The sequence below is a fragment of the Penicillium vulpinum genome (assembly GCF_028829585.1).
Source record: "Penicillium vulpinum strain IBT 29486 chromosome Unknown utg000003l_segment0_segment0, whole genome shotgun sequence".
Taxonomy (NCBI): domain Eukaryota; kingdom Fungi; phylum Ascomycota; class Eurotiomycetes; order Eurotiales; family Aspergillaceae; genus Penicillium; species Penicillium vulpinum.
In genome coordinates, this window is record NW_026643243.1 from 4,279,583 (window position 1) to 4,293,181 (window position 13,599).

General features: G+C 48.5%; 4 protein-coding genes across 4 annotated transcripts; 2 read left to right on the forward strand and 2 right to left on the reverse strand.

Moving 5' to 3' along the window:
• Nucleotides 1–626: 626 nt before the first annotated feature.
• N7479_006677 (copper fist DNA-binding domain-containing protein) lies at nucleotides 627–2,224 on the reverse strand (the record flags this gene model as incomplete). Its single annotated transcript, XM_057254371.1, has 2 exons — nucleotides 627–2,077; nucleotides 2,149–2,224. The coding sequence occupies 2 exons, from the start codon at nucleotides 2,222–2,224 to the stop codon at nucleotides 627–629; spliced, it is 1,527 nt and encodes a 508-aa protein (XP_057108233.1).
• Nucleotides 2,225–4,963: 2,739 nt separating this feature from the next.
• N7479_006678 (putative C6 finger domain protein) lies at nucleotides 4,964–7,630 on the forward strand (the record flags this gene model as incomplete). The annotated part of the gene is made up of 5 exons (XM_057254372.1): nucleotides 4,964–5,362; nucleotides 5,435–5,547; nucleotides 5,606–6,049; nucleotides 6,108–6,697; nucleotides 6,756–7,630. The coding sequence occupies 5 exons, from the start codon at nucleotides 4,964–4,966 to the stop codon at nucleotides 7,628–7,630; spliced, it is 2,421 nt and encodes an 806-aa protein (XP_057108234.1).
• A 456-nt stretch (nucleotides 7,631–8,086) lies between these two features.
• N7479_006679 (uncharacterized protein) lies at nucleotides 8,087–9,702 on the reverse strand (the record flags this gene model as incomplete). Its single annotated transcript, XM_057254373.1, has 4 exons — nucleotides 8,087–8,898; nucleotides 8,959–9,235; nucleotides 9,285–9,419; nucleotides 9,487–9,702. 4 exons carry the CDS (start codon nucleotides 9,700–9,702, stop codon nucleotides 8,087–8,089), a joined length of 1,440 nt encoding a protein of 479 aa, XP_057108235.1.
• Nucleotides 9,703–10,789: 1,087 nt separating this feature from the next.
• N7479_006680 (putative chromatin remodeling complex subunit (Rsc9)) lies at nucleotides 10,790–13,141 on the forward strand (the record flags this gene model as incomplete). Its single annotated transcript, XM_057254374.1, has 3 exons — nucleotides 10,790–10,823; nucleotides 10,884–11,222; nucleotides 11,286–13,141. The coding sequence occupies 3 exons, from the start codon at nucleotides 10,790–10,792 to the stop codon at nucleotides 13,139–13,141; spliced, it is 2,229 nt and encodes a 742-aa protein (XP_057108236.1).
• Nucleotides 13,142–13,599: the final 458 nt, after the last annotated feature.

The following is a 13,599-nucleotide window of genomic DNA, read 5'->3' on the forward strand; positions in this document are numbered from 1 at the left end:
GGTGATTGTGACTAGTGTTCTGGAAGATGCAATACCCCGAGCAGCTTATTTGGTATTCAATTGCTTAACCTAGTTGATAGGTAACTAGTGAATTAGTGATGTCATCGGCTTGGGATATATCAGCTAGCGTTCTGTGATGCCCTGTATAATAAAATACGGGGTGCATGATGATAGGTATCCAGAGGCAGACCTCGGGGTCTGTAGTGATCCGCACTGTGCATGCATCTGGGTATCGTTGTCCGTCGGCGAATGTATAGAGGAATACCGCCCGAGTCATTGTACACGTAAAAAGAGAACAGATGGAAAAATTCTATACATCAGCAAGAATGCAAGGGCAAAAGAAGAAAAAAAATCGCATATACGGGGAGAAAAAAGTCAAAAGAAAGAATGTGCAGGCACGTGCAAGTGTCCAAACCGCAAACCCCTCTAGATTGAATGGCTATCAAAGAAGGAATCTAGACTGGCTAATGGAACAATAAAGAAGGCATTTATCATCATCTCTCATCATGGTCATGAAGACAGGTGGAGGTGGTGGTAGATCGCCGCAAGAGAGCAAGCCCCAGGACAAAGGAAGTATAAGAGGAAGAGAATATAAAGCAAGGATCAACAACGAGCACCGCTGTTTATTACTGGGCCCAGGATTGTTGGAAGAAGTTGTCATCCATGGGCGAAGTGGAACCAGTATTGAAGAGAGCGCCAGGCCAGATAGGAACGGAGTCCGATGGCGGCGAGGGAGCGCTAGTAATCGGGGCCGACGTCATGGGCTTGTATGCGGTGTAGATATCCTGCGCAGGGACCGACTTTGGCTCCATGATCATGCTGGCTTGCAGCTGGTGCTCGAGCGCAGCAGTGGACTCATTGGTCGATTTAAGGAAATCATCGATGTTGATCGAGTCCAGGTCATTGGATGACAGAAGACGGGTCTGAGGTAAACCGACCAATGAGGATGCAGAGCTGACGCGAAGATGGTCCATGTCAGATGCTTCGCTCACGCTGTGCAGATCATGCATGTCATTGCTAGCATGACCCAAGCCTGGAAGCGGTCCAAACTCATCAGCCTCGGAGATGTCTCCGGAGGATGATGGCGCTGGAAGACCGGAGGGATATCCGTTGTAATCAAAGCTAGCGTATGAAGGAGCTTGCGTGCTGGTTGCGGCAGGGAGGTCGGAGTATAGAGGGAAACTTGACCAGTCGACCGAGGGAGCACCCATACCAGTAGACCCCATGGGCATTTCGGAGTCCGGAGAAGTGAAATAACATTCTTGGTAAGGTTCTTGGAATGCCATGCAGGTGATTGGAGAATTGGTGCTCGTGGTGGGGAAGGAGGCGAAAGAGGAGACGTCAAGCGGAGGGACACTGGTGACAATTTGCTCGAGAGGGAATTTGTCCATGGTTGCAGGCGCAGATGTCGGATTTGACAGCGGGTCATGGGATCGATCTAATGGAGGAGCAGGAGGTGCCGGGGTAGCGAAATTATCGAGGTAGGAGTGATCGAGAGGAGCGGGATTCAAATCGTCTTCGGAACCCGAAACAGTCGCGCTGTTGGGAGAACCGTTTTGCGACGTCTGTGTGGGAAACTCGGACAGATTGAAAGGTTCCTTGACAAAGGCCGACTGGGCTAGCGGCAAATGATCCACCGACCGACGGGGTAGGTCAGTTGGGTGGTGGATGGTATGTGATCGTGGGATCATATAAGGCAATCCACATTTGTGGGCCATGTCATTATGCTTGTGAGCGGGCTTATGATGACCATCGCGGAAAATTGTAAGCGTCGATTCCGATTTGGTAGACGTAAGAGGCGGTTTCCGTGGGGTCTCAATCGTAAGCGGGGGCGGAGAGAAGGGAAGACCGGTTTCAGGCACAGTGTCTAGGTGTTCCTTTTTGAGTGCACAAGTGCAGCGCTGGCCATGACAGCAGCCACAGCGACCATGGGGGGCGCCGGAATGACAGTCGTCTTTCTTCTTCTTATCGCCGCAATCACACTGGGTGTGAGTTGTCCGAGACTTGCGTAGGCCGCGGCAGTGAGTACATTGAGAGACTGGGCGGCCTTTTTTGTTGATGTGGGTCAATTGGCGGTCTAAAGGGGAAAATCAGCATCGAGGTTCACTTTTGATTCACTTATTGATAAGAGCGTAAGATTGAGCATACCACTGTGATGACAGCTGCTGACTCGGTGACCCCGGACGCAAGCTTCACAAGCATACTTTTCACCATCGATGAGCATCGCTGCGGTGTTACTGGGAGATACACATGCGATGATTCGCGGGGGATATCGGAGAAAATCGAAGTATTGATATAAAAGAGACCGAGACCGGTTGAAGAGACCGAGATATCAAGCCGTCAAGGCGATTGGCAGCGGCTTCTTCGAGAGGTCGGGCCGGAGTAGAACAAAATGAACAAAAGGGTATAATCGTATAGTCGAAAGGTCCCAATGCGCGGAAGGAGTTTTGACACAACACCGGACTAGCAGTGTAAAATGCTGAAAGCCACCACACTTTGTTTTTGATTGGAACAGAAAACAGAAGGAAATTGAAAATCCAAAGGGTATCTTAGGCGCGAGGTAGTAGAGGGAAGGGTTTGGTCAGGGATCGGAGAGTAAGAGAAAGAGAGAGAGGATAGAGAGGGGGACCAAGCCTACGCACCGTTTGGCGCCGGCCGTTAGACAGGACACCAAGTACCGGTAGTGGCGGCCAAGATAAAAAGCGTTCGATAAAAGAAGACGTTGGACACCCTATGAAGAGGAAAAAAGAGGAAAGAGAAGGAGGGCGGGTAGGCCGTTAATATAACGGGGTATGGAACGAGGATTTTCGCTGCGCCACTGGTCTTTGTGGGTGACCGTATAGGTACGGGGGAGACCACTTGTATTGTACTTTTACTGGCTTTTACTGGGATTTTACTCCTTTTAACTGCTTTTCACTGCTTTTATTTACCGGTTGAAGATGGTAATGTTTTTACATAGGTAAAATGGGTGTAAACGGTGTAAACGGTGTAAACTGTACTATTCTTGTACTATTGTATGAACTATTATACTGAATATTCACTAAACAAGAAACCCTTTGAATAACTCCTAGGAACTACATACTCCATACATAACTAATCACTGAGGAACATATGTTATATTTTTTTTTGCTTATTTGGACTTCTATTTTTCTTTACTTTCCCCCCTTTTTTTTTCTCTTTTTTTCTTTTTTCCAATACTTTTTTTACTTTTAATGCCCAAACTGGCAGCCCCAACCGTATAGTGTACAATCAAACGTAAGGTGGCAATCGAACTCGTGGCCACTGCATAGAAATTCCTTAGAAAATTAGAAGGCCTTAACTCCACTAAGAAATTATGGATCTAAAATCTGGGGCCGTCCCGACGTAAACACTTTATATGTGTCTTGACTTGACACCCTGGGGCTGAATCTATTCTGAGAGAACATCTTTCAGGGGTTAGCGCTTGTACCTCGAAAGAACTTTCCATAATCCCTGTAAAGGCTCGAATGGTCGATGAGTATTAGGAAATAGACAGGTTCTTGGCAGACTAGAAATGGGAAATGATAGAAAGAAAAAAAAAAAAGACAAGAAAAACAAAGCCAGTGGAAGGAGTCCACGTATGTACAAATGCATTGAAAATTACGTATAAAATACCTTATACAAGTACAATACCAAAAAAATGCATGTCATAGCGCTATGGGCTGATGGCGTCAGTGTTCCTGCTTCGGGCGGCCTGCAGAGACAGAGGGTTTAGGGCCCTGATCTGCGCTATCTGGGGGTTTTACGTACTCGATTATCTAGGAGGGATTCAATATGTTGATTCAAGAGTTGATTTTGTTTTAATATATTCTTTACTATATAGTATTCACAATTGAAGTGCTGGATACAGTATATTGGACTAAGTTATACACCTTATAGACATATGATGTGGAAGCCATCGTCTATTTGACCCGATTTGGGATTGACGGTGATCTACGCCTGGATAATCAACTGCCTAGGCCAATAATCCTTGTTTACCTATAAGACAGTGTTTATTTGACCCTTTTTTTTGTCTTAGATATTATTAAGTAACTAGTTAGTTAGTTACCACATACATTGTTATTAATACAAAGCACTGATCTGATCCAGGGAATAATACTGGAGTATAAGACACTACGTGCGAACGGGATCGTTCGAGATGGATCTTATTATCGGAATAAAAGGCCCAGTATTGAATCCAAGCAAGAGCAAATACTTTATCATATATCATATCCTTTCCTTTGGTTGATTTTACATATATGAATTTTGGAACACCATCCGTGACTTTAGGGCAAAGGCGAAAACAATATCGGCATACACAAAGCGTTCACCGAATACATAGTCCAATCTCATTTATCAGCCTAAATGTATGATTGATACCCTCACTAGGGCAGTAATCAGGATATTTAGCAGCCTGGCAAAGTGGCACCACTGGTACAGGTGCAGGTACCTACTTGGTATCCCAACATTGATAGTGTAGACCTTTGTAGCGATAATCTCCGGGGAACATTAGCACAGACTAGTCACATTAGTCCAAACCAAGTCAGTACCCTCAAATATGGCACTAAGTATGTCAAAATATTCCCAACTTGAATATTGAAAATGTACGTGCTCTGTACTCCGTACATGGTAGTTCATCCGAAGCCGAAGGGGAAATAGTATTAATCCGTTCACACGCAGAAACGAAAGGCCGTCCTCCGTGCGATCATCTAAAAAAAGACTCGGGGAAGTAAACAACTGTATATAGCTTCAAAATAACATCTAATTCCAATGAATCCTCTGTACAAATGTTGTTGCTTAATGCGGCGCTCTCGGCGCTAGGCCCCTTGAAAACACCCCACGAAATTTTAGTTAAAACTTCACTTCTGGCACTTCGCGTCCTGCACTATCTTCCCCCCATCCCCCGGAGGCCCGCTTTGCCCATAAACCATCATTTTCCCGGCGGTTTTCGGCCTCGTATCCCGCGATGAACTCTCGCGAGCAATCTGACATGCCTCCGGCGCCCTCTTACCCATCTCCGAACGGTGCGCAGATGGCCCAGGGCGTGCCATCCTATTATGGCAACCGCCAAATGACCACCGACGAACTGCTCTCCGCCGAACTTTCGCGCGATGCATCTGGTCCCGGTCTCGGCGAATCAAACAACGGCGTTCATCATGGCCAGTCTATGGTGTTGGGTTCCTCCAATGCTGCCGACATGGGTCGAACCTCTTCGGAGGACCAACACCAGCACCAGCACATGCTCCAGTTCCCTCCAAGTCAACAGGTGGGCGTCGACCCGAACCATGACTTGAGTTATGGTGAACAGAGTGCGCGCAAACGATCGAAGATTTCAAGGGCTTGCGACGAGTGTAGGCGAAAGAAGGTATGATCATAACAATTCTCCTTGGAACGCGATTGTGAAGCTAGAAGCTAACACGCGTTTTTTTTCTTCCAGGTACGATGCGATGCGAGCTCGGAAACCGGTCTTGAAACTTGTTCCAATTGTAGACGTCTCGGCGTTGTGTGCCAGTTCAGTCGCGTGCCCATGAAACGCGGCCCCAGTAAAGGGTAAGAAAAAAAAAAATCGCACCACCACAAGAATAGCCAACGCTGACATGGCACGCAGTTATATCAAGGAACTCGCCGAGCGACTCCATACTCTTGAAAATCAAATGCAACCAGGGATCGTTCAGCCTGACGTGCCATATCAGACCATGAACGAGGTGTCGCTACCAAGAGGGTACCAGGACTTTGCATCGCCGGTGGAATCAACCTCCGGCAATCGCAAGAGGACTTACTCAGTCTTTGAAGGTCTCCCCAGTTCCTCGTTCGCACAGCCTTCCTTTAACGCTCGCGTGTCGCAAAATGCCTTCGACACGTCCGATACCGTAGCAGACCCGTACAACCCAGCTGTCGCCAACGGTAGCGCACCGAAACCTGGTAACCTGTTCTGGAACCCGACGGGCCATGAGAATGATCTCCCAAGCGGTCTCGAGATGACAGATTTGCCAAAGCATGATGGTGATGACGACATGACACCAGTGACTCTGGATGAAGGAGCCCTTGACGCGTACGTGTAATCTGTACCCCTCTTAGTTACGAGGAAACCAGCTAACATCGGATTGCAGTTATTATCAGAAGATCCATACTCTTCTGCCAATTCTTCCCCACACCAAGGAGCGAACATTGGAGCTTTTGCACCAATGCAATCGCGAGGCACAGGAAATTTTCTGCCATGCGCTTTACAGCGTTACTCGAACTGACTTGTCTCGCGTGGCAGGCAATTTCGAGAAGATCAATGGATTTGATAACGCCCAGGACCTCCTCATGTTCCACACCCGCCAGCCATTGATTGTCCACTCGACCCCTGTCAACATTATCTGGCTTCAGTCTCTTTTGCTGATGATTATCGACTCTGATAGTCGTGGCCCGGATAATTTCGTTCTGAAAGATGGTGTCCCCAAGGGCAGCCTGGTCCAAGCAGCTAACAAGCTCGGATACGATTTGGCCAAGAGCCAAGGCCAGCTGAAGAACAAGCGATCTGTGGATGCTGATGTCGACTCGGATGCCAATCTCACCCGGCGCAACTGGGTGTCTTTTGTCATCTTGGCCCGGTGGTACGCTATCAGTGTGGCAGATGTCACCGTTCTGGGTGGTCATGAGATTGGTGGCCGTGAAGATGAAAGGATTGTTGGTCAAATCACGACCGGAATTGCCTGTATGTTGATCTTCCTTATTTTACAACTGTGCTATTTCACTAACTCGTTTTGCGCCAGCTTACTCAACATTCCTCTCAGAAACGGTCACTCTAGCCAATGTCGACCACAACATCTGCCAGACCAACTCCGGCCTGGGTCGTATCGTCGGCGCGAACCTAGTCTCGTCCCTGGAGCGTCTAGCAGAGCTGGAAGACATCTTCCAGATCCACGAACTACCCGAGAACTCCACCACCCGCCCACTTTACGAGAGCCTCCAAGCCCAACTCTACTGGACCGTCCGTCTGCTCATCAAGCGCCACGTCTTCGTGTACAGCCCATACGAGATCATCTTCTGCGCGCAGGAAGTCATCAACGAGATGCACAAGTCAACCATGCAATCCCGCCTCCCCTCACCCTTCGATCTGCACAGTCTCGCCCTCGCCTCAATGACTCTCCTCGAGGCGACCGTTCTCCCCGAACACGCAAGCGAATGCTGGGCCACCCTCGAAAAAGTCGAAGAGATCCTCGACCGCCGCTCCAAGCGCGCATCACAGGACTCCGAGTTCGAGAATATCTTCGGCACCCCGGAATGGGACGCTAAGATCCGCATCTTCCTCGAGTGGCGCCGTATCAAGTCCCAGGAGAGCCAGCTCCAGGAAGCCGATATCGGCGGTCTGGCTAAGTCCCAGCAGCCTGTGATGGGTCCTAATGAGCAGCGTTCTCTCCAGCACCTTGCTGATCTTGCGGTTGGTGCGGAGGGCTCTGTTGGTCAGAATACGGCTACGCCCCCACCCGGTCTTTCTAATGAGCAGGGCGAAGCGGAGCAGAATCTTGCTCCTCAATTGACTCAGGCGCAGGGCGGGTCTGGTCGTGTTGTTGTTGATTTCACTATGCTCACTAAGGAGGGATATCTGAACGTCTTCTCTGGTTTGATTTACCGTCGTACACGTTAAGGTTGCTTCGGGGTTATGGTCTGTCTCCGCTTGATCTCTCTGTTGTCTACAGGTGGTTTGTTTGAACAAAGGAGGCACCTCGGAAATCTTTTTTTCGTTTTGTAATATTTGCGTTCGTTAGGCTTCTCTATGCCTCAAATTTGTCTTTTGTATCTTATGTTGTAGTAGTCTCTCGGTTAGGGAGAGGGAATTTAGCACTTGAATGGAATACATGTATGGTTTGTATATGGCATATCAGTATTCTCATGTTTATTCATGAATTGATAGATTCGCAGAAAAGCTAGAAACGATGAAATCCGATTCAAGCGTGTAAATTCCATTCCCTGGTCAAGTACTCTTGTAATATAGTTGGAGTCCTCTTCCTCCATATGGCATCCATAACATATGATATGATATAACATAGTAGAATAAGATACAGCATTCCAGGGGGAAAATCGAATACAAGTCCATCACTCCTCACTTCCTTTGTCCGAATGCAAACCGCCTCCATGTCCCATCCACGTCCTCGCACAGCGCCATGAAATCATCATCATCGATCAACTCACACATCCAGTTCTCAAGAAACACAATTCGCTCAGCCGTTGGTGAAGACAGATACCGCGCAAGATCATCTTCTATCAGGGCTGTGACTTTCTCGTTTGGCTTGCTGGCCGGGGCGTCGTTGGAGTTCGACTTAGGTACATCATTCTGTGTGTGCGATGTGTCCTGGACACTGGGTACTTGGGATGTCTGTTCGGCGGGTTCGCAGGTCGGAGCTGTGTTTTGCGATGCAGGGGGCTCTTCACAGAGTAATGGCTGGCTCGCCTCTGGGCAGGGGTTTGGTTGGGATAAGACTTGAGAGTTGGAGTCGGGTAAACTAGAGTTAGTATCAGGCTTGGCCACAAGAGAACGTGGAGGTTCTGGATCCTTGGTTGGCTCAGTGGGTTGAGAAGTTGGTGACGGAGCTGAAGGGGGGTGTTTCTGTGTTGTTCTAGTTGACCTTGCAGCACGTGGTTTCTTTGCGGTTGGCTTTGGGAAGGGCAGGTCTCTCTTGGGAGGGAGCATCTGGTTTAACTGGTCGAAATCATGAGTTGCAGATATGGTGGAAATCTGAGAGCTTGGTAGATCGGGTTCTTTGTTCGACATGTGTGCGAGAGTAGAGTCATGCGGTGGTTGAAATAAATCTACCGGTTCCATGCTTTGGGACGGGGGATTGAAGGCTGGTACAGGGCCTAGTCTGGACATCGGGTGTGAAATAGTGCTTGCAGGAGATGATACTCGAATGGGTGCTGCCAAATCAAAGACGTAAGATAGCTGTTCGAGCGGTGGTTGGGGAAGTCATTACATACTTGTCCCTCCAGACCCTAACGCCCCCGTGGGGTAAAAGTGAACTCCATTGCTGCCAGTTGAAGTTGCTGCCGTATTTGTAGTTCTGGGGACAATAGAAGAGAGATTCCCCGATGTCCATGATGACACCGAAGGAAATCGTTGCAATGCTGGAACTGGTATCTTGCCTTCTATCAGTGGGCAGTTGATCTCGCCCAGGACAGCTAAGGCTGTGAAGTAGTCATGCTCTGTAGCGAACTTTATCTGGAACCGGCGAAGCTGCGGAGTCGAAAGGTGGTTCTGTTAGGAAACATTACTCTAAGTCATGTCCAGTGCAGAATATACACACCTGTGTTCCGCCATGAGGATACTTGACTGCAAGACAAGGCGACTTTACAACGACAGCAAAGTGTGGTCTTGAGGGTGGAATCAACCCGGCCTGCATTGCAGCCATGCGAGTGAAGAATACGAGATCAAGTTGCTCCTAAATCGGATGACCCAGATGTTCAGCATTACTGGCTGTGAAGCTTTATGCGTGAGTGAGAGTGTACCATGATGCAATCGCCTCGAACCACTTTCTGAATCAATATTGATGGCACAGATGCAGAATCGAGGAACTTCTCAAAGATGCAAGCTAGATCTCCACTCCCAGGGATATGGTTCCAGGTCAGTGGTCCGACATGATCGATGGTAGTGGTTGTATGGGAGAACTTGGCGATGGCTAGACGAAGGACCTGGGGAGGGATGTGTGGTTGCAGATGCTGCATCTTATGGAGCGAGAGTAAAAAGCAAAGAGTGGAAGCTTAGAAGATATCCATGGATACAATATTGATGATGAATGATTGTAGTGTCTAGTGAAATGATGTTCGAGGTGAGGGCAAGGTTGAGAGAACCCTCGGTCTAGTACTCCCACTGTTAGTTAGCATTGCCCACACCATTAGCACCTTTGGTCATAGTGCATCCAATCGAATCTATGTGTATAGTAATTTTGATGTATACCTGATATGCCATTTCAGAATATTAAACTCTTAGAAGTCATGTTGAGACTCGAAAAGTATGACTGAGTTCCTCTAGGAACATTGTAGCTCATCATCTGAGATTTCGATCAATAAAAATTGCCATCTCTATTAGTTTGATCACTTCAGAATGGAAATGAACATAAAGGGAGAGACTGGTCATTGTCTCTATTCTATCTGTGCACTATTCAAGAATGTTGCCTGAGGCAGAAATATACATTCTTTTGTCATCAACCGGAACAACCAGTAGTCCGACAACGCGCCCTAGAGAAGCGCGGACTTTTGGCTGATCAGTGCCGTTAATCGCAAAGCCCAGCTCTAGCCCTCCAGGGCCGCAAGGCATTGACGATTATTTGACTTTTGAAACCTATCGCTGATTTTGATCGCCTACGCGCAAATTTACTACTGCCTTAGAACTGCCGTTGCTGCTGAGCACTTTGCTCTTTTCACCGTCGCATCCAGTGCTTCGACATTCAAACGCGCGAATCCTGCCACCCAAGTCGAATCACACCCACTGGCCGTCGCTATCGCCCTTTTTCGGCCAGAATCAACGCTGTATCGCCTTGTACCCCGACCTTTCAGAAGCTGAACGAAGTCGCAAGTTTGACACCCCTGCAATTTCTCCTGCTCGACTCGTTTGGAAACAAAGACGCATCAAGGGCAGCATCCCTCGAGCTGTATCTTCAAAGTCTTCGATCGAGACACGAAGTTCTTGTCCCCGATTGCCCCTCGAATTTTTGAGGTCAAGTTTGTCGGTCCCATCCGTTGCAGGACCGACTCAACTCGTGCGTTTGAAAACGTGAACGGCGCAAAGCTGTCGCGTCCCTTCAGTAGCACCATGTCTGCCTCTACTCCTCGCACCTCGCTGCGACGTAAGACTACCACTATCTCTCAACCGACAGGTGTGGGATCTGTACTAACACCACCCACAGAGGGCTTACGCCATGCTCCAAAAATCAACCAACCCTTCATCCCCGATACAACCCCTGCTCGTCGATCACACATCCATCATGGGCTCACATCACCGCAACCGTCAACCAGCCCCCACCATGTAAACATCAATCCCGCCGCCAATCCCCAAAGCGCGCAGTTCGTGGTCGATAGCTGGGAAGGAAGAGACACTCGGCAGGTTCCCATGTCGACAAGGGAAGTCCCAACACCAGGGAACCGACCAGTCATGTTTTCCCATCTGCGTGACCCTTCGAAAATGCCCCGGCAATTGGATTATTATGACCCTTATTTCCCGTTGAGATATCTTGAGGTCCCAAGGAGTCAGCTTCACCTACATTCCATGAATTGACTAGAAATACTGACGGTCTTGGCTTTTTTTTTAGCGGATCACATCTACAAACGTGCTCATTACGGTCTGCAGTCAGGTATTCCAGACGAAGTTGACTTTGCGCTGTATCATCTGGTACAAATTTCAAATCAACGGTGGGATAAATTCAAATTTGAAGGGTTTCCCTTGCTTGCGGAAACTTTGATGCAGAACGCCCTTGACATTACACAACTCTGCACGGGGGTGAAGTGGGAATTCCAGTACGACCCTCGGAATCCTACTGACCGTGTCAACGTGCTCAACTCGCTACATGGCACCCGTGATATTCTGGACAAAATTAGCAAAATCCCAGTGAACATCCCCAACGATAGCCTTGAGACCTATGATTTCAATCACCGACTGAGAAACATCAAAGAGGCCACGTTAGTGTTGAGAAACATGGTGCTCCTGAAGGAGAACGCATTTTACGTGTCGCGTTATGCAAATGGCCTATTGCGGGACTTTTTGGTTATCTTGATCAATACTCCCAATCAGCCTCGACTGAATGAAATCAAAAATGATGCGCTGGATATTGCCGAGGAAGTCACCAAGTTCCTACGAACTGATCCTGAAGATCCGCTGTGGATTTCTTTGGTGAAATGCATTGAATCCCCAGACCGTGCCCATGTCGTGCGAGCCCTGTGGGCCTTGACACACTTCGGAACTGAGCTGGATGATGCGGATGCAAACCGGGCCATGGAGACCCTGACTAAACCGACTTTACAGCATATGTACTATCACACGCTTCTTGACCTTGATAAGGACATTCTGAGCGGTGCACTGGACTTTTGGTATCAATACACGCTCAGTCATGACAATATCGAGACATTGATGGATGCTATCAATTTCCCAATCGTCTTTGTTCCTCGCATGGTCGCACTTCTGACATATGAAGCACGGCCTACCAAAAAAGAAACTGTTCTTCAAGAAGAGAAAGTCGCACCTCCCCCCACCGACATCCCTCGTGTATCCCCCGAGCTTTTGGAAAAGCTCATGGAACTGTCGGAGCCGGAGCGAAGCTCCCAATGGCTGCGTTGCTGCTTCATCGAGGATCCAGAATGCGAGATTACACAGATCGCTTTATGGCAAGCCTACCAAAGCCGATTCGCAGATCCCCGTGTCACTGGAGGAGGTGTTCTTCCCGCTGCAGAGTTCATCAAGAACGTCAGCAACACATTCACAAACGCTCAAGCACAGGTAATCAACGGCCCCGGAACTGCCACTAAATTCATTATCAAGGGTATCCGACCTCTGGAAACTGCCCACACATTTGAGGGCTTCCCTTATTCCTACTGCAGATGGGCGGACAACTCAAAGCCTTCGAAGATGTGTCAACGCGCCTTCACATCCCCGACAGATCTCCGGAATCATGTTTTCGGCGACCACATGAACCTGGAACCCACAGAAATTCCCGGGCAGTATAAGCTTGATTCCGCAGATTCCCCCATTCATACCTGCCAATGGGACCACTGCTCACGGTTCCGAGCATCTGGACCCAGCGCCAACACATCCATGGTCGCCGGTCACGTTTCTTCGCATTTGCCCGAAGATCGCCCTGCAGACGCACAGCCCACAACCGCCAAGCGTGTGGTTCTCCAAGAGCGAATCGTCCGCAAATGGTACTACATGGATACTCCGATCAACGAAAAGGGCGAGCCATTCGGCGTGGCCTACAAAGCCGCATTGGTGCTGCGCAACATCGCCCGCGGCCTGCCGAACCGGACTACGTCAAAATATGGCGGTCTTCCCTGGAAGAAGGCCTGCTTCACGAGCCAGCGCCCCAAGATCGTCGAGGTCTGGGACCGAAACCGTGCGCTACGCAAGGAGCTTACTGAGTTAATCATGGTGATTGAGAAAGAGGTAGACTATTAAATTTCCTATATGTTTTCCGGTGTTGCAATCGCCTCTTTTTCTTTTTCTCATGAATCAATATCTCTGTACGATTAATACCCTGATTATTCATGTTCTCACTGTCTTTCTGGTTTCCAGGTCCTCCATCTTGTCTAAATGTACAATATCTAAGAGCCAGGGCCACATTGGCGGTGTTTTCTTGTTTTGTTGCTTTGTTTTTAATGGCTTGTCGTTTTGATCTAAGCCTAAGTTCTCGCACGCAAAAAGGCCCCCGAAGAGTATGGAGTTGCATTACTACCTAGGGATGGGTATGGGGTGGCTGCTGTTTTGTTTTTTTCCGGCGTCTCTTAGGATAGAAACTCGAGATTCATTAGTTAACGTACACTGAGGCTCGTTTAATTCACACTTTCTTGCTTCAATGTGTTATCAGTCACTTTTTAGGTCCGATTCTAATCAAACATCGGGATACTAGACAAGAT